The 24,629-nt window shown below is 42.9% G+C and overlaps 1 protein-coding gene across 1 annotated transcript in view; it reads right to left on the bottom strand.

The window, feature by feature from the left end:
* ACYP2 (acylphosphatase 2) overlaps nucleotides 1–24,317 on the bottom strand; it is a 191,339-nt gene extending 167,022 nt beyond the window's left edge. Inside the window, exons 1-3 of the mRNA XM_073628567.1 lie at nucleotides 24,113–24,317; nucleotides 17,746–17,762; nucleotides 7,248–7,357 (exon numbers count right to left, since the gene is read on the bottom strand). Of these exons, the coding sequence (XP_073484668.1) occupies nucleotides 7,248–7,357; nucleotides 17,746–17,762; nucleotides 24,113–24,227 (242 nt within the window). The 5' untranslated portion in view covers nucleotides 24,228–24,317. The remainder of the gene's footprint in view (nucleotides 1–7,247; nucleotides 7,358–17,745; nucleotides 17,763–24,112) is intronic.
* Between the last annotated feature and the right edge of the window lie 312 nt (nucleotides 24,318–24,629).

Below are 24,629 nucleotides of genomic sequence, written 5' to 3'. Positions count from 1 at the left end.
TGAGAAACATTCTGATAATAATGTTATATTTAGAATGACAAATGAATACAGGGGTCACTCCATAGAGGTATGGAAAATACCAACATATCCTCAGCAGAGACCCCTAATTGAAGGAACGTACCTTGAAAGAGATGATACTCTGTTCTGCAAATGTTAGGATAATTATATATTACGGTAATATTTTATACTGTGCGAATTCATAAGTAACACTTTTGTACTCATTATTGTGAAAATTTGAATAAAAATCATTACAACAAAAAAGAAAAAACTGGAGAGTGCAAAGTCTGGTGCAGCTCTGCATAGAAACCAATCAGCTTCCAGGTTTTTTTTGTCAAAGTTTAATGCCTCTTGCACACAATACTCCTGTTTGAGCATCTACTTTTTCAGCCTTTTTTTTTCATATGTATTTGCACGCATTATTACTCATATGTGTTTGCCCAATTTCCATGCAAATTCACGTGCACGCGGGAAAACGCATTCTTTTGTTTTTGTTCTGCATAATATGCACAATAATATTTGTGCGCACTCGTGCGCATTTGCGTGGATAAAAGGGTAAATTACTGACCAAAAATGCAGATTTTTCTAATTTTTTTTACTGAAGAATGCACGGCTCTTGTTTACACGCCTGGGTGCATAGGCACATTACAATTAATGGGCTGTATTTTAGCTCAGTAAAAAAAAAAAAGCTGTACTGAGCTTTTTTTTTTTTTTTTTTTTAAGCTGCAGTCAAAAACATGACGGACTTTAGATTTGGAACATGTTTCACATTTGTCCAACGGACTTGAGTCCGGTCGAAAAATCCGCTCGTCTGTATGCTGGTCCGACGGACGAAAACCCACGCTAGGGCAGCTATTGGCTACTGGCTATCAACTTCCTTATTTTAGTCCGGTCGTACGTTATCACATACGAATCCGTCGGACATTGGTGTGATCGTGTGTAGGCAAGTCCGTTCGTTCAAAAGTCTGTTGGAAGTCCGTCAAAGGTCTGTCGGAAAGTCCGTCGGACTAGTACGGTCGAAAAGTTCGCCCGTGTGTACGCGGCATTAGAGATCACATAATACGTGCAGATACTTCTCAGTGTCCAGTCTCCAGATTTCCATTGCAAATCATCCCAACCACTCCACTAAAGCCTCCCACCCCTGCTCCACTGGCTGAAGGCTGCAGGCCCCAGAATGGTCCGTGTTCCACTAACCATAGTAGCACAAAAAACAAGGATGGAGCTGCTCAGCCTACAGAAGTCCAGAATACATTTAGGCTGGGCTAACATTATTGCAGGAGAATGTGACCGGCTCTCCATGGCTCTCTGTGGAGCCGGTTCACATATCTCCGATTCGGCTCCATTGTGAATTCAGCCCAAAATTTGGGCAGAAATCGGACCTGAAATTCCGATCGTCTGTACCAATTCCGACCCGCAAAATTCCTGCGCATGCTCGGAAACAATTCAACGCATGCTCGGAAGCATTGAACTTCATTTTCTCGGCTTGTCGTAGTGTTGTACATCACCGCGTTCTTGACGGTCGAAAGTTCAGAGAACTTTTGTGTGACTGTGTATATGCAAGGCTAGCTTGAGCGGCATTCCGTCGGATAAACCATCCAAGATTTTTCCAACGGAAATTCCGTCCGTGTGTGCAGGGCATAAATTTAGACATGTGCACTGCCGAAAAATGTGTTTGTTTTCGTTTAATTCATTTTGTTTTTTTGTTTTTTTCCTTTTTTGGGTCATTCGTTATAATCGCAATGCGCAAATTCGTAAATTTGAAAATCCGAAAATAAGAAAGAAAATCTGAAAATTCGAAAGAATAACTAACTAACTAATAATAACTAACTATTAAATTATAGGTATTGTAATTTCCTTTCAAATTTGGCTGTTAGTGAGCGTAACGAATACGAATTTATCCGAAGTTATTAATTATCCGAAATAACGAATGTTGCATCTAAACAAATGGAACGCAACAAATTAATAATAATTAATAATAATAAAAAGTTTTTATTATTATTATTGTTATTTATTATTATTAATTCGTTACGTTCCATTCTTTTAGATACGGCATTCGTTATTTCGGATAATTCGTAACTTTAAAATAATTAATAACTAATAAATTCGTATTTGTTATGTTCACTAACAGCCAAATTTGAAAGGAAATTCCAATACCTACAGTATAATTTAACAGTTATTATTTCAGATTTCGGGTTTTCGGATTTTCAAATTTACGAATTTACAAATCTACGAATTTACGAATTTTTGAAATTACAAATTTACGAATATTCGTAAAAATTTGTTTAACGGGTTTTTGTTAATTCGGATGTTTCCGAATTAATGAATTTGTCAAAATACGTTAAAAAAGGAATTTGGAAATAAGCAAATTGCACATGTTTTGATAGCATCCACCTGCTCTTCTTACGTGTTTCACTGCAATGGGAGCTTAGCCATAAGCCAATAGTGAGACGTGGCAGCGGGGTGGAGTTGGGTCACATGGCCAACTTTCTTGCACTCCAATTTTGGGGATCCCAGGCAGTTGATACTTCTAATTGTCTGCATTAAAGCAGAACTCCAGATCCCCATTCACGTTCCATCGCTGCCCTCTGTGTCCTTCTCTTCCACTTGTCCATGCGCACTTCCTGGTTAAACGGTGACCAACCAGTAGGATTTGTATGGCAGTGTTATATGTTCAGCTTTAATAGGAGTGCGCCTTAAGATTCACAAATGCAAAAGTGTAACTCCAGGCCAAAAAAAATAAATTTTTTTGGCTTTGCTGGAGATTTGGAATGTCACTGGGACAGGAAGTGAGGGGAAATTTCCCCAGTGGGTCCACACATACCATTGAAAACCTAACCCGTCCATTAAAAATAAAATAATATCAAATAAAAAGGTTTGGGCTGGAGTTATACTTCAATAGTTTTATTTTAATCAGATACTGTAGTACTTGTCACAACATCTGACATTACGCTGAACGGTTTCATGAAATGTTTTTACAGTTCTGGAATGTCTTTTATAAGACATGTAGGCTGATACTTTGTGCTTAATCAAGAATGTCAGTGCTAATTAGAAATGCTAGAGCATACAACAGCTGGTCAAATGACGAACTACATTAAAAAGGCATCTGTAACATTATTATTATAATAGTACAGTAATATTATTTCAGTTATGTAATCCTGTCTTGCAATCATTTTTAACCGAAATCTAGTCTGGGAATACAATACTAAAACTGTTCTTTATGTGCTACCCAAAAAAAATATAGAAAGGAGTGCCAGACTGAAACCAGATGAAAGAGTCCAAGATCATTTTAATTGACGGTAAATAAGTCCTATAAAAAAAAACAACGCGTTTCGGTGCAGCGCCACTCCCCCTTCATCAGGGCTACAAGAATACACATAAAACATAGTCAATATGATAAAACATGATGTTTAATTATGCATTTATGCGAATATATACACTATATTACCAAAAGTATTGGGACACCTGCCTTTACACACACATGAACTTTAATGGCATCCCAGTCATATAGGGCGTACACACGGTCGGACTTTGTTCGGACATTCCGACAACAAAATCCTAGGATTTTTTCCGACGGATGTTGGCTCAAACTTGTCTTGCATACACACGGTCGCACAAAGTTGTCGGAAAATCCGATCGTTCTAAACGCGGTGACGTAAAACACGTACGTCGGGACTATAAACGGGGCAGTAGCCAATAGCTTTCATCTCTTTATTTATTCTGAGCATGTGTGGCACTTTGTCTGTCGGATTTGTGTACACACGATCGGAATTTCCGACAACGGGTTTTGTTGTCGGAAAATTTTATCTCCTGCTCTCCAACTTTGTGTGTCGGAAAATCCGATGGAAAATGTCCGATGGAGCCCACACACGGTCAGAATTTCCGACAACACGCTCCGATCGGACATTTTCCATCGGAAAATCCGACCGTGTGTACGGGGCATTAGTCCATAGGGTTCAATATTGAGTTGGCCCAGCCTTTGCAGCTATAACAGCTTCAACTCTTCTGGGAAGGCCGTCCACAAGGTTTAGGAGTGTGTCTATGGGAATGTTTCACCATTCTTCCAGAAGAGCATTTGTGAGGTCAGGCACTGATGTTGGATGAGAAGGCCTGGCTCGCTGTCTCCTCTCTCATTCAACCCAAAAGTGCTCTATCGGGTTGAGGTCAGGACTCTGTGCAGGCCAGTCAAGTTCCTCCACCCCAAACTCGCTCATCCGTGTCTTTATGGGTCTTGCTTTGTACACTGGTCCAAACCATTTGGTGGAGGAGGGATTATGGTGCAGGGTTGTTTTTTCAGGGGTTGGGCTTGGCCCCTTAGTTCCAGTGAAGAGAACTCTTAAGACATCAGCATACCAAGACATTTTGGACAATTTGATGTTCCCAACTTTTGTGGGAACAGTTTGGGGATGGCTCTTTCTTGTTCCAACATGACTGCGCACCAGTGCACAAAGCAAGGTCCATAAAGACATGGATGAGCGAGTTTGGGACGGAGGAACTTGACTGGCCTGACCTCAACCCGGTAGAAAACATTTGGGATGAATTAGAGCAGAGACTGCGAGCCAGGCTTTCTCGACCAACATCAGTGCCTAACCTCGCAAATGCGCTTCTGAAAGAATGGTCAAACATTCCCATAGACACACTCCTAAACCTTGTGGACAGCCTTCCCAGAAGAGTTGAAGCTGTTATAGCTGCAAAGGGTGGGCCAACTCAATATTGAACCCTACAGACTAAGACTGGGATGCCATTAAAGTTCATGTGTGTGCAAAGGTAGGCGTCCCAATACCTTTGGTAATATGGTGTATATAGATTTACTTTCCCCTCCATGTTCCAGAGTGGCCCTCTGTGTCCTCCTCCTCTCCTTATCCATGCCCACTACCTGGTTGAATGATGACCAGTAGAATGTCCTTGTATGCATAATTCCAACTGGTTGGACCAACTAAAATGTTTGGTATATATCCATATGCAGGCATATTTAGATATAATATTTTATCAATATGAGTACCGGTATGTTTTATGTTTATTCTTGTAGCCCTAATGAAGGGGGAGTGGTGTTGCCCCCCGAAACGCGTTTACTTTTTGTTATATGACTGATTTACCAACAATTAAAATTATCATGGACTTTTTCATCTGCTTTTAGTCTGGCACTCCTTCCTCTATTTCTATGAGCAGCTCACAGGGACCAGTTTTATTATTGTATTCCCAGACTAGATTTCTGTCTGGTTTAAAAAAATGATTGGATTACACAACTGAAATAATATTTGTGTTACAGATGACTTTTAATGTAGTTCTTTGTTTGACCAGCTGTTGTAGGCCCCACCATTTCTAATTAGCAATGACATTCCTATATATATAAAATATATAAAAACAGCTGTAAAGAAGCAGAAAGGGCTGCACTGCTCCAAGTCCCGAATACGCTCTTCAGGTCCTCCACTACTCTGGGCTCCAGGTTTTAAAAGATCATCCCACACAGCATATATAGCAAAATAAAAAACACAGCCGCATTCCATAAAAGTCACACCATGAAGTTTAATCAATGTAGTTGGCTTCGGACACATAAAAGTCCCTACCATAAGCCACGCCCCTTCAATTCGTTTCACCATGATTGGGTTTATTCATAGAGGTCTACCTCTAGGGATACAAGAATAAACATAAAACATAATCATAATGATGTAACATTATAGCTAATTATGCAAACATATGAATTTTTACCACAAATTCCGGTTTCTTCAACCAGTGGGAACCCATTGCATATTTAAATATAATGTTTTATCCTTATGACTATGGTTTATGTTTATTTCTGTAGCCCTGATGAAGGGGGAGTGGTGTTGCCTCCAAAACGTGTTGGCTGTTTTGGTCTGGCACACCTTTCTGCATTTCTATGGTTTGAGCTCATGCCGGGTGCCCACTGAGGTAGGCATTTCTGAGTGCATGTGTGTAGCACCCTCTAGTGTACAGTGTAAGTTAAGAACATTTAGCTGACTCACAGTAGTTTGGGTAAGTCTGGGTAATTGCTGTGGGTTCAGATTCAGGTTATCAGGCAGACTTTGCAGGCTGGGCTTCTAGTACCTCCCCCTGGCTTCTGGGAGCTTCTGGAAAGTTCCAGAACTTAGTGGGATGGGGTATGGAAATGGAAGCCTGAATATTTAGGGGATCTCCGACCTAGACAAGATAGGCCTAGAAGGTAGGGAGAAGGCCCTTAAATATTGAAGAGCCTGGCCAGGTAGATGTTGTCGGGTGGAAGATGATGTGCTGAGTCTGAGGATTGTGAGCCCTGGGAGGGGACTCCAGGGCTGGGGGGGCTATGCCTCCACGCTAGAGCTGAGGAAGAAAGGAGAGGAAGCTGAAGAGAGGGATTTTCAACACCCTTCAGTCAACCTAAAACAGCAACTAAGGCAGCAGGATTCAAGGGACAGTGTGAGCACCTGTACCTGTCACCCCCGGGGCCAATAAGGGAGAAGGCTGTGAAATGCAATATTTAGCAAGCTTGCATTGGGACAGTGTCACAGCTAACCTAAATCCCTTGCTCTGGGACAATTTTCAAGACAACCAGGTGGACTGGACTTTTTTTGCAAGGGTTTGGGACTTTGTGAGTTTCACCAGGGGGACATAGAGCTCCTGAAAAGAAGAAGTTGGCTACTAATCCATCAAGAGACTGACATTATTCCAAAGGGAAAATAGTCCACGATCTGCATTTTTGTTTTTTTGTACATAGAGAAGAACTTTGTCCTCATATTGTTCTACCAAGTGGGCATCCCATAATCCCTCATCCCTATCCAAGTTGATTTTCCTCATTAAAACAACAAAAACAAGCCCATGGACTGGTTACTAAGTGTGGAAGTTGAAAAATTGTATGTTGCTTGGCTGTGCAAGAATAGGGGGACCCAAAATCCAGCGGCCCTCTAGGGGGTGGCACTACATAGTCAAGTTTGGAAGTTCCCAGCAAATCAGTCTGTTGTTTTGCAGCCTTTATGTGCTACCATCAGGGAATACATCACAGTACTCTATGCAGGTCCAAATAACATCAATTGCAGTCAAAACAGTTTCTGTTTCTTGGCTATGTTTTGACTACGTTTACTCTGTTTACCTTTTTTTATTATTATTAAGCAAGTGTGACTTAACTGTACTTCTGTCTCAGTCTGATTCATGGTTTCTGACAATAGTCTAATGACTGGGTGGTGACTGGTAGCCATACTTTAAATTCAGGTGTAAAAGGCTTTTCAGTGTAAGGTATGCTGCGCTCTGTGGACACTTACATGGAGTTGACTCTGTCTTCAGGACCTTGTACCTGGCCCACTACGGTCCCCTGCCTTGTATTTTTCACCCATCCAACCACGCCAAGCTTCTTGGCTTCATCTTCTGTATACTACACAATATAAACATATGTGATAGTAAATATGCATAAAAAAGCTGCATTCCAAGCAAACAGCTAAAAACACAAAATATATAAAATTCAGCTGTTTTACCTATTAAATATTTCTGTCTACCCTACTCTGACCCTTCACACCGCACAGCCAGATGGATGATGCCACTTTTTTCTGTTACAGTTATAGATTTTAGAAGAAATATACTAGTGCCCCACCCCCTGCTGACTGGACAGTGAAAGAGTAGCAGCAGACTAATTAGGTCAACTCTCTGCTCACTCTATGCTATCCTCCTGTGAGCATGCTCCTCGTCAGAATATTTGCCTGCAGCACACCTAATTTGTTTCCAGTCCTACCTCCCATTCTGAGTGCTGCTGTACAGGGGATTTTAAGAGAATGATCCCAACTCATATTTAGCTGCTAACATTAGTTGCATTAAGAATACATGTATTGCAGGGATATGCAATTAGCGGACCTCCAGCTGTTGCAGAACTACAAGTCCCATGAGGCATAGCAAGACTCTGACAGCTACAAGCATGACACCCAGAGGCAGAGGCATGATGGGACTTGTAGTTTTGCAACAGCTGGAGGTCAGCTAATTGCACATCCCTGATGTATTGCTTTATTTATGAATTCATGGCAGCTTTAAACTAGCATTAAAACCTCAGCATTCTTAAAGCTGGGCTTCACCCTAAAACGGGAAGTTTTGCTTTATGCCATCCTCTCCCCCACTTCTTCTGTTGTTGGCATATTTTTGAAGGGGTTGGGGGGGGGAGAGGGTACCTGGAATTGAAAGGTGATCTAACCCCCCTGCAACCTTCTGAGGCACGTCTCAGGTCCCAGAAGCCTGCGGGGCCATTCACAAAGTGCAGCGTAGCTCGCACATGTGCAATGGGCAGCCGGCTGTGAACCCGCAAGGAATAACAGCCGGATGTGAAGTGACAAGATATAACACCTGGCTGTGAAGCGCAAGATATAACACCTGGCTGTGAAGCCGCAAGGAAGTACAGCCACCTGCCTACAGTGAACATGCCAGTGCCGGGACCAGATGACCGATGAAGGAGCGGTTCAGGTGAACACAGGAGTCAACAGTGCACAGCGCAGTCTCCAGCCATTCTGTTATGTTGGAGAAGGGAGGAGCAGGGGAATGCCTTGCCATCCTAGCTACGGGGCGGTGGGTTTCTATTGATGCACACAGTGTAGGGAGACATAACTCTAGTCCCTGCATGCTATTGTGCAGAGTATTGAAATTATGCGCTGGAAGCTTCTTGGAAGCAGAGAATGCTTTACTGTCATGGAGAAATATCAGAACATAGCTTTATCATGATGGAACAGGAAGAGAACATAAACAAGTGCATATAACACAATAAGGATGGTACTTCCTCTGAGCGCGTGATATCATAGAATACACACTATAATGCTGCAGCGCCACCTGCTGGTATAGAGAGTTATGATGCATATGTAGCCATAGTGACGAGCACGCCTGACAAACAATCCGCCAATCACCCCACTGCCAGACCCCCATACATCACTCGAGACAATGAGCAGTCATTTGCATAGTTTTGTTGCGTTTATCGCGGGATACAACTTGGTTGGGGTAAAGGAATATATGGTATGCCCATAGCACTTAGTGTATTGTCATCACATTGATAAGACATTGATTAGCAGCTTTAGTCTTCAAATGATGCACTTCTAACATTCACAGTCTATTTCCTCTGCATATCTCCTATGCAGACTATTGCTCCTCCTCCTCTGCACTGACTCCTGCAGAATATCACTCCTCTGAGTTCCTCTCTCCTTGTACAAATCTTCCACTGCAAAACTGTTAGATTACTGTTGCTTCACTTCCATTGAAACAAGAAGGGATCACTCTGAATAACCCCAGCTTGCAGACCATAAACAGTGTTGCTTCTGCAAATCAATAAGCCAGAGGCATACAAAGCCTCTCCCCGATGGCTCAGTGAGTTTGGTAGCCACACAGTCTTTTGAAAGGTATTACCAGTGTGCTTTACCAGACCAGAAATACTTGGTACCTCCCCCCGACGGCCTGACACATGGTAATAGGCGGACTACTGTTCCCAGCCAGTCCATAACTGCAAACACTGCGTTCCCCGGCCACAGCATTCTGCACTACTTTCAACAATTCTCCTTTTTCTTCTTTCACACTGACCTCCAAAGGGCAAGTTCTGTGTTCCCCGGTCACAGAACGTTGATCTACTCTCCTCCGCTTTACTGTTACTTCTCCTTCACTAATCTTCTCCTGTGTACAAGTCCTGTGTTCCCCGGTCACAGAACATTGATCTACTCTCCTCCGCTTTACTGTTACTTCTCCTTCACCAATCTTCTCCTGTGTACAAGTCCTGTGTTCCCCGGTCACAGAACATTGATCTACTCTCCTCCGCTTTACTGTTACTTCTCCTTCACCAATCTTCTCCTGTGTACAAGTCCTGTGTTCCCCGGTCACAGAACATTGATCTACTCTCCTCCCCTTTACTGTTACTTCTCCTTCTCGATCTTCTCTTGTGTACAAGTTCTGTGTTCCCCGGTCACAGCAGCCTGACACCAAGTCCATGATGAAGATCTTTATCCAGGATTACTTCTGTAGCGGGCACCTACTTTTATGTAGGTGACCTTTTTGCTAGTTTACAATGTCAGGTAAATTTAGACAGGCTTGTACCATTACAACAGGCCTGTTTATTCATTTGGGATTTGAGTGGCAGGTACTGTAGTTTGTATGCGAGTCTCGGCCAATCATTAATTTGTTGGGCAATGTCCCGGGACTCTCATATAAAAGCCGGGTCACATGGTCATGTGTTGAGCGTGGAGAAGCCAGCCTGGTTCCCGGAGGGGAGAGGGAGCGAATGGAGCTCCCCCCTTGCGAGAAGGGTGGGGAACCGGTCTCCATAGAGGAAGAGACGATACCGTACAGCATGTAGTCGCTGGTGTCGTTGGCCGCCCCTGCGGGGAAGGGAGCGTGCCAGAAAGGAGAAAAGGGAACAAAGAATCATTGCGGAAGAAGTAGCAACAAAGCGGAAGGAAACTGGGCGATCGATCGTTTATGAGTGGCACATGGACTATTGATCACGTGAGTGAAAGCCCAAGGGAAGGGTACTGCCAGAGGCTGAGGGATGTTGGTACGCAAGTCAGTGAGACAGGCGGTGATGGCCTGTGACTTTGGGTTCAGCAATGCCCTGGGATTCGAATCAGTCAAGCGGGAGGAGTCATTCAGAGTGACTCTTTCTTGGCTCAACTTGGAAGTACCATGCAGATGGGAAGTAGTGGTAAAAATGTAGCGGTAAAGCTGCAAGCACACATATAGAGATACAGACTGTTCTTGAAAAGTTCTGCAGATGAAGAAGTTTTTCAGAGTGACTCTTTATCAATTATTCTCTATCAAATCTACTTCCATCTTTCCTGATTGAAGAAATCACACAAAGTGATTTCCTATTATCCGCAAATGATTCTAGTTCTTCCATAAAAGACAGTGAAAAGATGATAATGCAACTAAAGAGCATCTCAAAAGAAGTCCTTCTCCTATCCCAGTTCATGTTAATTAATAAAGCAAGAGAAAAAGCATTATGGACTGTGTTTTGAATTTATGGGCTGCGATGGGTTGGATGGTAAACGTGAATTACGGATATAATAATTATTTAGCCGCTCCTTCGGGGGTAAGCGCTTCACTTCCTAGCAGCTCCTCCATCCCACCTCCGTGCTCGGCGCGCCCCCCACATGCGGTGGACTCCTAAAACTCCATTCTTTCTTCCTGCACCTCAGAACTCTTCCCTGGCAGCAGGTAACCTCAACTTATATGGGAGGCCTGCCCTCTGCCAATACCGCATGGTAATTGGTCAGAGCTCCTCACATGAGCTGCCTGCCACTTAAACCTCAGGTCCAACCACTCTTCCAGAACAATCTGCCTGAAAGCAGGGGAGGCGCTTCTGAGTCAGAGTACAGGTGGTCACACCCACCACTACACTAAACACTCTCATTCTCAAATCAAAACACACAGGCCTGACTTACAGCACAAGCCTGTCTAAATTTGCCTACACTGACCTCTCAACCCAGAAAAATCCTATTCTAGCACCTACCTTCTAGTAGAGGGTGCTACGCATATACACAATCACAGTATGTAAGCAGATTGCTGTTGTTCTTCCAACACATGCAAGGGTGGCTCCATAGGATACTGGAGAAAGAAAAATTAGCCACCCTGACAAGGGAAACCTGGGGCAGTGGTCATGGCACCAGCTTATACTGGAATATAGGCGAGGGAAAAAAGCTAAAGAAGCTGCATAGTTAGTAAGTGATTAAAAAAAAATCATGTTTAATACAATTTTACTTTCTTAGCATCCAAATAATTAAATAAAATATTTAAATATTAAGTACTTTGTATTAATGAGACCCTTCACCTAGGCCACTAATGTCCAAACTGTATTGTATTGGGAATATGAGGGAACATTTTCCAGTTACCAACCAACACAGAAACAAGATTCCACTCTGTAGTTTATGAATGAATGCTCTAGTCCAGTGGTCTCCAAACTGTGACCCAGGGGCCAGATGCAGCCCTTTGCTCGCTTTTATCCGTCCCTTGGGGCCATAATTCTCCCCACGGACACAAATGAAGGGGCACAATTCCTTCCACTAATACCAATGATAGGGCACTTTTTCTCCCAGAGACACTGACAATGGGGCCCAATGACACCCAGTGATGGGGAACTATTCCTCCCTATGAGACCAACCATGGGCCCAATGACACCAAATGATGGGGCACTATTCCTCCCAATGAGACCAACCATGGGGCCCAATGATGGGACACCATTCCTTCCAATGAGACCAACAATGGGGCCCAATGACATCAATGATGGGGAACAGTTTCTCCAAATGACACAAACAATGGGGCCCAATGACACCAATGATTGGGCACAATTCCTCCCAATGACACCAACAATGTGTCTCAATGACAGAAATGATGGGGCACAATTTCTTCCAATGACACCAACAATAGGGTACAATTCCTCCCACTGACACCAATGATGAAGCAAAATTACTCAGACTGAAACAAACAACATTATTTTTTCCCACTGATGTCAGGACATTTTCTACTCCCAATGGCCACAGTCTGGCCTCCCTAAAGTCTGAAGGACAGTAAACTGGCCCTTTGTTTAGAAAGTTTGGAGACTCTTGCTTTAGTCTATTATAATTGCTGTTGGCAGAATCGCTCAATATATGTATCAGTAATAGGGGACACCCCCAGTTCGGTTCGTAGCAGAACATGCGAACAGGCAAAAAATTTGTTCGAACACACGAACACCATTAAAGTCTATGGGACACGAACGTAAAAAATAAAAAGTGCTAATTTTAAAGGCTTATATGCAAGTTATTACCATAAAAAGTGTTTGGGGACCCGGCTCCTGCCCCAGGGGACATGTATCAATGCAAAAAAAAGTTTTAAAAATGGCTGTTTTTTTCGGGAGCAGTGATTTTAATAATGCTTAAAGTGAAACAATACAAATGAAATATTCCTTTAAATATCGTGCCTGGGGGATGTCCTTAGTCTGCCTGTAAAGTGGCGCAGTTTTCCAGTGTTTAGAACAATACCACAGCAAAATTACATTTCTAAAGGAAAAAAGGTCATTTAAAACTGCTCGCTGGCTGTAATGTATTGTCGGGTCCTGGCAACATGGATGAAAATCATTGAAAAAAACGGCATGGGTCCCCCCCAGACCATTACCAGGCCCTTTGGGTCTGGTATGGATATTAAGGGGAACCCCGTACCCACATTTTTTTTAAAAATGGCGTGCTGCTGCCCCAGGCCCCCAGGCACTATATACTCTGAACAGCAGTATATATACTATACGGCCTGCCCTATATACTCTGCAGAAAATTGGGCCTTAGGTGTTGGTGGTACCAGAACACTGTAAGCCCTCACAGTTACTCTTGGTGAGTGCAGGAACGGGCCCTGCTGTGAAATACTATATCAAAAATTGCAATTACATGACCCTGTTAAACAGGGGCAGAAAAATTGGGACATTGGTGGTGGTGGTGGTACCACAACACTGTAAGTCCTCACAATTACTCTTGGTGGGCACTGGAATGGGCCCTGCTATGAAATATTATATCAAGAATTGTAATTACATGCCCCTGTTAAACAGGGGCAGAAAAATTTGGCCTTGGGTGGTGGTGGTGCCACAACGCTGTAAGCCATCAGTTACTCTTGTTGGGCGCAGGAACGTGCCCTGCATTGAAATATTATATCAAAAGTTGTAATTACATGCCCCTGTCAAACAGGGGCATGTATGACCGGCGGAAATGACCACAGACTTTTCTGGCCTGCCTCAGGAGATCCTGTAAGCCTTGGTACCTGCTCAAGAACCACAGCACCACCAAATTCAAGACGTGTGCCAAACATGGAACATGGGTCAAGTGTCCCTGTAGAAGGGCGGAGAGAAAGTTGGTGCCATTGTCGCATGCAACCATTCCTGGCTGAAGCTGGCGTGGCGTCAACCACCTCTGAGCCTGCCCCTGCAGAGCTGAAAGAATCTCTGCCCCAGTGTTAAAAACAAAGATAAGGGCAGCGCCATCTAAGTGCAGCGTGATAAAAACATTTTAATATAGGACAGACGATTTTAAACTCACAAGATAGTAGAGATTACAGCACATGTGAAATAGTATATGAAGTTCATCCACTCCTGGGGGAAGGTGGTCGGCTCGCAGGTGGAGAGGCAGCTGATGTTCCCGGCTGCGCTGGTTGCTCCCAACGCTTCCTGGTTCTCAGATTCCGCTCAGGGGCAGCTGGACACGCCACTTCCGGATGGTGAGAGAGTGGGGAGGAGAGCGTGGCGGATGACGGTGCTGTGGCAACCGCTCATGGGAAGTGAATTTCAGCTGCTTCCAGATCATAGAATTTTAAACTCTTTCTTGTTATGTATAAAAAAGTATTTTATCTTTTCTACCCCTGCATTATCTCCATTGCTATGTAAAAAAAGCTCATCTTTGGTCACATGAGCTTGATCAGTCCAATCCAGCCTGACACACCAGTGCCCATCCTGTAATCAGAAGCCCTTCCCACGAGCAGTTGCCATGGCACCATATCAACATGCCCTGGCTGAATAGACTATAAAAATCTCTCCAAACATGGCCACAACTCTGCCTGATGAAGGAGCGCGCATGCTTCAAACGCGCGCTCCTCCCCACTCTCTCGCCTTCTGGAAGTGACGTGTCCAGCTGCCCCTGAGCCGAATCTGAGAACCAGGAAGCATTGGGAGCCACCAGCGTAGCCGGGAACATCAGCTGCCTCTCCACCTGCGAGCCGACCACCTTCCCCAAGGAGTGGATGAACTTCCTATACCATTTCACATGCGCTGTAATCGCTACTATCTTGTGAGTTTAAAATTGTCTGTCCTATATTAAAATGTTTTTATCACGCTGCACTTAGATGGCGCTGCTCTCTTTGTTTTTTACTGTCTACAGAGCCCCTTCTAGCTTGTTATGAGCCAGCAACCATCCAGAGTCAGCCCATCTGTGACCATCTACACACCTCTCGCTGCATTTGAATTCTCATGCATGGAGTCCCCACTATAGAGAGTAGATTAATCGCCCATTTCTCTCTATTTGAGCTGACAGAGCGCACATGAACATATGTATACAATATGTCTCTGCCCCAGTTTGGCTCCTGTCCCCTAAGCAGACCAACTCAAGCATCGCATGGCATCTTTTTGCCTGACTGCTTGCATAGCCTCTTGACCGCTTACGGAGCACCGCTGGTTCAGAGGACAAATCTGCAGAAGAGGTCATAGAGGAAGAAGAAGAGGAGGGGGTGGAGGAGAGAGCTGTGGCAGAATCACCACTAGCATTTTGGAGGCGTGGTGGCGGAACAAGCTCCAACAATACTGGACCCTGTCCTGCATCCTTCCCAGCTGCCAGCAGAGTTACCCAGTGCGCCATGAAGGGAAGGTAACATCCCTGCCCATGCCTGCTGGACCATGAGTCAGCAGTAATATACACCTTACTGCTGACCGCCCTGTCCAACGAGGCCAAAATATTGCCTTCTACATGCTGGTAGAGAGCCGGAATGGCCTTCCGTGAAAATAAATGGAGTTTTGGAACCTGCCACTGAGGTACAGCACATTCCACAAATTCATGAAAGGGGGCAGAGTCTACCAGCTGAAAAGGCAGCAGTTGCAGTGCTAGCAATTTGGCCAAGCTAGCATTTAGACGCTGAGCATGTGGATGGCTGGGACCGAATTTCTTTTTACGGTTCAGCAACTGGGGTAGGGAAATTTGCCTGCTAAAATCAGATGGTGGTGTACTGCTAGCAGATTGGCTGCAAGTACTTGGGACACCTATTGCTATACCTTTATTCCTCTTAGTGCAGGTTTTTGAGAGGAATATAGTGGGGTTGAAGATCCCAGATGAGGAGCAAGGAGAAGTCCGCCTTTTTCTTTGATGTGGGTCTTTCAAGTGCTGTTGCCAACAGGCTGCATAGTAGGTCGTCATATGTCTTGTCAAGCATGTGGTGCCCAAGCACCTTGTGGTGCCCAAGCACCTTCTGGCCACGCTTAATCCGCTTCAGACATAGGTTGCAACGGTGCAATCTGCTGCACACGTGTCGAAAAAGGCCCACACCAAGGAACGTTTAACACAATCCTCCTCCTCCTCTTCTTCATGTGTGATTGCCAGGCCCACAGGAATGCTATCTGGATAAAGGGGGCCTTGAGAGGTAAGGAAGTCCTCCTCTTCCTCCCGCTGTTCTGCCTCAAGTGCCCTGTCCATTATTCCACAAAGCATGTGTTCCAACAGGAAGACTAGAGGGACAGTGTCACTGATGCATGCATTGTCACTGCTCACCATCCTTGTGGCCTCCTCAAATGGTGACAGGACAGTGCATGCATCCTTGATAAGTAGCCACTGGCGTCGCAAAAAGAAGCCAAGCTCCCCTGACCCTGTCCTGATGCCATACTCGCACAGGTACTCATTGATGGCCCTCTGCTGCATGTGCAGCCGCTGCAGCATTGCCAACGCCTGGTGGGCATGTCACAAATGAGGCGGTTGGTGGGCAGGTTGCATTCCCTTTGAATGTCAGCCAGCCGAGCACTGGCGTGGTATGACCGGCAGAAATGACCACAGACTTTTCTGGCCTGCCTCAGGAGATCCTGTAATCCTGGGTACCTGCACAAGAACAGCTGCACCACCAAATTCAAGACCAAGGAGAAGTCCGCCTTTTTCTTTAATGTGGGTCTTTCAAGTGCTGTTGCCAACAGACTGCATGGCAGGTTGTCATATGTCTGGTCAAGCATGTGGTGCCCAAGCGGCTGCTGTTCTGGCCAGGCTTGATCCGCTTCAGACATAGGTTGCAAACAGCAATAGTGCACACGTGTTGATAAAGGCCCATACCAAGGAACTTTTAAAAGTCAGCCGGGGGGGTCAGCAGTGCCCTACACCTGCGGAGCTCTGCGATGTGATGCAAAAGGGTGGCTGCCCTTAAGCTGCCCCCTAGAGGAAATCCTGCCTCGTTTGAGTTGTGCCTCCTCCTCTCTTCTATTAGGCACCCAAGTACAGTCAGTGACCTCATCATCCCCTCCCTCCTCGTCACTGGAGCAAACTTGGCAGTATGCTGTAGCTGGGGGAACATGACTGTCAGTTTCTTGTCCTTCTTGGGCACCCCCTCTCTCTAGGCTCACGTTGCTCCCTTCCTAAACCTGAGAACCAACATCAAAGCCTTCAAATCGTTGCTCATCCTCCAACGGCATGGAGCGGACACTGTGGTCAAATAATTATATATAAATATATATATATATATATATATATATATATATATAGATTAGATAGATAGATAGATAGATAGATAGATAGATAGATAGATAGATAGATAGATAGATAGATAGATAGATAGATAGATAGATAGATAGATAGATAAATATATATATATATATTTATATATATATATATATATATATATATATATATATAAAATACACTGCCACTAACTGAATAACCTGCCTTCTTAATCTAACTCTATTTCTCTGTCCGAACCAACAACACTACACAGGGCCTCCATGTAAGCAGCCTTAAATAGTATGGGGTGTGGATAGTCCCCCCCTGAGCCATGATTGCCCAAAGGCACCCTGCCTTTGGCCAATTATGGCTTTCTTAGCAGAGGGCGCTGGGATTGGCCAAGGCATGCAGGTCAGGTGCATGCTTTGGCCAATCATCATACAGCAATGCACTGCGATCTCGCAGCGCATTATGGGGCGTTCCTCGGTGCTCGAATTTTGCCGCGAACGCCCCATAAAGTTTGCTGTTTTGCGAACGGGCGAACGCCCGATGTTTGAGTCGAACATCAAGCTCATCCCTAATCAGTAATTTTAATCCACCAAATCATAAGAAAACTTACCATTCGGAAGCATACACCTGTAAGGGAAGGAGAAACAACGGGCATTAGTCAATGATATTTTATCTGACGTTATTGGTTTTGAAATATATACTGTATATACACCTTATATATACAGTACATATATAAAAATATTAGATTACATGTATTAATAAAATTTACACTTTTTAATTAATTTTTCCTATTGATTTAATATGCACCCAAAAGATCCCACAAATCTCCGATATGTATGTATTTAAGCTTTGCCTAAAGTTCAGCTTTAAGACAAAAGTTGTTACAAACAGACTGAACATTTCTAATGCAATAGCAAATAATATTTACCAAACTGGAAAGACAAAGATTGGTGACAGATGTCCTTTAATTATCAACAGGACCACCTAATAAATGTCTGCATTATACAAGCTTACAGTTTATATACAGACTGTGAGGATGACATAAGTAATGAATGCAGCCCACCTAGAAAGCTCGATCCACACAGCGGACAGTTACAAATGTTCTGCGGGATTCTAGAAGCTCGCAATGAGTTCATTTCCTCCATCGATTCCCCGCTCTCACTTCTGTTCAATAATATTATTCAGAGAGGCTCTGCGCTCCCCACCCAGAATATTAATGGATCGGCTGGCTGGGGTAGGTTGCACAGAGGTTAAGTAAAAGTGCTTTATTGGCAAACACCAGGCAGATCAAAATAACGGACTTCTGAATTTTCATCGGTATGTAAGGACGGCTGAAGAAAATTAAAGCCCAACTCCAAATAAGAAAAAAAATAAAAAATTCCTTGCATTGGGGCTGTTCCCATACTGCAAGGGTTAAAGTGATATTAAACCCAAAACCAAAAATGTAACATATTTCAGCTTACCAATCATTTTTTTTTGTATACAAGTAAAAAACATTTATTATATATCAAGATTAAAAATGTCTCTAATCTATACAATCAAATTCCTGGTCTGGTATTTGAATATTCTCCCATACTCTTCCAACAGGGAGTGGTGATACCATATACACAGTCTGATAGTTGAATAAACACCAAACTGTCCCACCGCGTTTTGACTGCATTCAGTCTTCCTCAGGGGATATGTGAGTTGGGAATATCCCTTAATAGATGGAAAAATAACAAGTATTTTGATCCCAAAATATTACAAAACCATAAAAATAGACTACAAGGTCATCAACTTTAACTCATATAGGTAGATAGACCAGATGTAAACAAAAAATTGGCTGCAACACATCTTGTGGGACCCCAGTGTGGATGGTAAGGTCATGCAACCCACAGAGGATTGGGGATGGCCAAGCAGAGGCAGAAAATGCAAATCTAACCATATACAGTACTTGTAAATCTGAGAATATAAACATAAAAAGAAAAAAATAGTATATTGTGGATTTAAAAAAATGTATTATGATAAGCCAATAAGGTTCTATATAAAACATACCCAACCAGCAGTAAGTAGACATATGTGGGAAGTGGAATATGCTAGAATGTAAACAGGGGTATATAATATAATATAATATAATATAATATAATATAATATAATAAAAAGTGATCAATAATAAGCACTAAGTAAGCTTACCAATCATTAGATGTGGTGGCTGCATTCCTTTTCTTTTTTTAAGCTTTTTTCCCCTCTGTATTCACCTGGGGATCTGGCCAGTAACACCCCCTGTATTAGAGCGCCCCGGCTCTGAATAAGGGAGCACAGGACAGCAGCGTTGTTAAAGTGGTTGTAAACCCTTACAGACCGCTTTGACCTACAGGTAAGCCTAGATTAAGGCTTAGAAATAGAGAAGTCCTGGACTGCCACACTCCATCAAAAAAGCATCTTTATTGAGCGTATAAAATCCAAAAACGCAGACAAGTAACAGAAGTAGACACTTGCAAAAAGACAGACACCGCTGTCCACGGCGCATGCGCCGTAGACAGCGGCGCGCAGGCGCACTGAGCATGCCGCTGCTAACAGCGATACGCCGTTAGTGGTGGCTCCCGTGCGCATGCGCGGGAGTGACGTCATCGTGGCTCTGGCCAATCACAGCGCCGGAGCCACGATACCCGGAAAGAAGATGGACGCTCCGTAGCAGAGGGGGCAGCGGTGACATCGCAGGCTCCTGTGTCAGGTAAGTGACACATAATGGGCTACTATGCAGTGCATAGTAGCCCATTATGCTTTACCTTTGCAGGGAAACAAAGAGGAAGTAAAACCCACCAGGGTTTACTTCCTCTTTAAAGCGGTATTAAACGCAAAAGCAAACATTTATTATATTACAGATTACCAATCATTAGATGTTATGGCTGCATTTGTTTTTGTTTTTTTAGGCTTTCTTTCTTCTAATTTTATCTGGTGATCTGACCGTTAAAGCGGAACTTCAGTCATTTTTTCATCTTTCCATTTATTAAATCTTCTGCCCTTGTTGTTGTTTTTACTTTGGATAGTAAACTGTTTTTTTTTCTGCCAGTAAATACCTTATACAGCCCACTTCCTCTTTCCGGTCTGGTCATTATCCTAGGCTTATGACATCATGCACAGCTCTCGCTCTCACTCTGGTGAGTCATAAGAGGGTCAATGAGAGCTGCAGAGCTGGAGGCGTGCCTCTGTGTGTCTGTGTAAATCCCGGAAGTGAACAGGAAACAGCTTCAGTTGCCCACAGTTAAAATAGTTGCAGCCAGACTCAGCGGAGGGAGATTTCTGCAGCATATTTGGCAAGTACAGAATCACAGTATATATAAAATAAAATGCAAAGTGGTTGGAGGGAAGCTTCAGAATGGCAAAGATGTTTTTATTACAAATTATGTGAGCAGACTGCAGTTCCTCTTTTAAGCCTCGTACACACGATCAGATTTTCCGACGGGAATTGTGTGATGACAGGCTGTTGGTGGAAAATCCCATCGTGTGTACGAGGCTTAAGTCTGTTTGGCCCGCGCACAGGCACCGCGCCAAACTTTTGGACGTGGCTCTCTTCAGCACCTATTGGAACTGCACCCTATATATGAGTCACCTATAGTACCTCACATTACCAACAATTGGATTTTCGTCATGTGCGCATGGCCTGGGAGACCACAGTGAAGATGATTTTATGTTTTGGTTGCCTTTATAACATTTGCATTTTGAAAGTGAATATGATTCTCACATAGACCTTCACTGGGTGTGGGGGGTATATCATCTTATATCTGTGTGTGTTGTTAATTATTCTTTTTTTTTGTCTCTTACCTTTGTAATTTTATAGATGGTAATTCTCACTTGTTAAACCTTGATGAAGGACTTTCCGAAACGCGTCGGTTAAGTGAGACTTACTATATTCCATACCATTGGTCTGTTCAATTGCGATGTTGTGGTATCCTTCATTTCATACATGTTGCCCTTGATGCACTTGTTTGTACATATTATTTGTGTTTGATTTTTATATGATTGTACTTTTTGTCACTTTTTTGATTTTTGGAATAAAATTATTTTTATACTTACATTGTATTATTTATGGTAATGCCCTAAAAATCCCACCCAAGGGGAATCTTTTGTTTTTTTCTATATTATGGGATGTGGCATACCTTTTTCTTTACTACTCCCTGCCAGAGCCCCTTCTTTTCCACTCTGGATGAAGGAGCACAGAGGGCACAGCAGACAGCAGTATGTGGGCAGGGGAGTGCTAAATGTATTAGCAGATTTGAATACACTAAGAAACTGAAGCCAAACTAAAGCTAATACTTTATAAGCAGTTATAACAACAGTGTTTTCACTTCTAGGATAATGGTTTTACGTAAATAAATAAAAGCTGATCATTGTAAGCACCCCTGCTAATGGTAAATGGTTTGTCTCATCTCTGTAACCGACTTATTGCCTGGATCACCAGATTAAAATAGAAGAAAAAAAGCCTTAGGGCCAGTTCACACCACATGCAGTCCAGTGCGTTTTTTTTTCTGCATCAAAAACGCTTGGAAAGTAGATTATATGGTTTTCAATGGCATAGTTAACACCCGTGCTTGCAGTTCCAGTGTGTTCCAGTTCCAGAAAAAAAAAAAGTAGAATCCGCTACATTTTTCCCACACTGGACTGTACTGGAACACTGTAAAACGCATCAAAAACACACTGGAATGCACCTTAATGCACCAAAAATGCACCAACAATTAACTGGAACATTTCCTTATTTAAGGTAAAGAAAAAAAGAGGGGTAAAAAATTCCAGGACTGCATCAAAAACGCACCAAAAATGCACCGGAACACATCAAAAACATTACAAATTATGTGAGCAGACTGCAGTTCCTCTTTAAAGCCTCGTACACATGATCGGATTTTCCGCAGACAAAACCTCTGACTTTTGTCCAAAGGGCATTGGCCTGGATCTTGTCTTGCATACAAACAGCAAGGAATTCTCTGCCAACAAACACGAACATAGTGACCAAGTGGTTTTTCAACTCTTTAGTGCCACCCTTTGGGGCTCCTTCTGCAAATTTTGTGTTAGAAGTTTGGTGAGTGTTGATTCGCGCTTTTCATTTCACACTTTTCATTTCGCGCTTTTCAGTTCATTTCTGAACGGCCGTTCGTCAGCCAGACATGTTGCGGAATGGGAGGAGATAACTTGTTATTTATTTTTGGCCTTGGAGTAATTGCTTTGACCCAAGTCCAGTCCAGGAACAGGAGGAGGAGGATTTCTTGGACCAGAAACTGGTTGCTTTATTAAATCGGGACCAATTATGTCATATGCCTTTGCTGCGGGAGCTCCAGGAGAATAATCCGGATGATTTTCAGAATTATCTCCAGATGATGGACCCCTGCTTTCACTAAGTCTTGGCATTGCCGACCCCCTATATTAAGAAGCAGGACACATGCATGAGGCTTTTATTTTAATTTTTGGTTGAATAATGATTTGATTTGTTATATTTTCTAGATTTTTGGATGCATAGAATGCACTTTTTGGTTACGTTCTATTGGCAGATAACATGTCTAATTTTATTTATTTATTTATTTTTAATGCCCATAAAAAAAATTAAAATAAAAATAAAAAAATAATACTTGGCTATATGTTTTACTTCAAATGACAGTTTGGGAGTAGGCAGTTACATTAAAAAAAAATACAATGTAAAATTGACAAGGGACACCAACATAGTTGTATCTTTGATCTTAAAAACTACGGGATAATGGTGTTGTAGTAACTTGCACCAAAAAAAAAAAAAAAGAAAAGAAAAAAAAAGAAAATAGCATAATAATATTATTCTTGATATCACTAGAAAAAAAAAAGCCTTTGAAAATTTGTTTGCAATAACTCCATCAGTAAATAGTGTCAAAAGTGTCTGATGTGTCCGCCATAATGTCGCAGTCCTGATAAAAATCGCAGATCGCCGCCATTACTAATAAAAAAATGAATAATAAAAATGCCATAAAACTATCGCCTATTTTGTGCAAACCAATCAATATACGCTTATTGCGATTTTTTTTTTACCAAAAATATGTAAAAAATACATATCGACCTAAACTGAGGAAAAAAATGTGGTTTTTTTATATATTTTTGGAGGATATTTATTACAGCTAAAAGGAAATAATATTGCTTTTTTTTCAAAACTGTCGCTCTTTTTTTGTTCATAGGATAAAAACTGCAGAGGCGATCAAATACCACCAAAAGAAAGCTCTATTTGTGGGGAAAAAAAGGACGTCAATTTTATTTGGGAGCCACGTCGCACGACCGCGCAATTGTCAGTTAAAGCGACGCAGTACCTAATCGCAAAAAGTGCTCTGGTCAGGAAGGGGGTAAATCCTTCCGGGGCTTAAATTGTTTTCTTGGATATGTTTTGTAGCAGAAAGTAAAATTTAAAAAAAAATTTTTCTTAAATTGTTGGTCTTTTTTTTATTCATAGCGCAAAAAATAAAAAAAAAAAATGCAGAGGTGATCAAATACCTCCAAAGAAATCTTTATTTGTGAAAAAAAAAAAGAAAACATTCATCTTAGTTGGGTACAGCGACGCACGACCGCCACGCAATGGTCAGTTAAAGTAACGCAGTGCCGTATCGCAAAAAATGGCCTGGCCATGAAGGGGGTGGGGGGTGGGGTAAACCTTCCGGGGCTGAAGAGGTTAATATAACTTTACAAATGTAGTAGGCCATAGTCACACCTGTGATTGCATAATGACAGAGCTGCAATAATGTATCTTTTATACCTTCCCGGAGTCCAGCTTTAGGTTTATGGATTGATGGATTCTTTTCGGTAAATTTCTGCACATTTCCACCCCACCAATTATTTCCCCTGTTCTGTATTCAGCCCGGATCGCTCCCTACAACAAGCTATGTTTAGACATTGGCTGACTTTCCCTAATCCGCTCTGCTCTCTCGGGAACGCTGTCAATGTCAGCCCGCTCCTCCATCGAATGAAAAGGAAGCATAAAAATTCCCACCTACCCTGAACACGGCCAAAAACTTCGTAATCTACAGATTTCAGAGTGTTGGAGGCTTTGGCCAGGCCAGACATGGTCATGCAAGTGAAAGAAAGCGCCAGGATCCAGGCTGTACGCATGGAGGCAGCAGCTGGGCTCCAAAGTGTGACATCTCATCTTACAGGTGTCACCATGCAGAGGAGCCACCAATCAGGGGGGAGCGTGATTTCAGACAGTCCTGCGACCATCTGGGCATTCGTTCGTCTTAACCGATGAAGTCCCAGACCGCTCTGAACAAAGGGCTTTATCAGTGCTGACCAGAACACTTTGTACCGCTGAGTCCTGCTTTTCCCGGATGATTTCGAATTCAAGTCCTTAAACACTTGACCTCCAGAAGATTTACCCCCCCCCCTTCATGACCAGGCCATTTTTTGTTTTGCTTTTTAGCACTGCGTTATTTTAACTGACAATAGCGCAGTCATGCAACGCAGTACTCACATGAAATTTATATTCTTTTTTCACACAAATAAAGATTTCTTTTG

Source organism: Aquarana catesbeiana, linkage group LG04 (assembly GCF_042186555.1).
Source record: "Aquarana catesbeiana isolate 2022-GZ linkage group LG04, ASM4218655v1, whole genome shotgun sequence".
NCBI classification, from domain to species: domain Eukaryota; kingdom Metazoa; phylum Chordata; class Amphibia; order Anura; family Ranidae; genus Aquarana; species Aquarana catesbeiana.
Note: the sequence above shows the minus strand (reverse complement) of the source record. Positions and strands in the feature narration are given on the sequence as shown.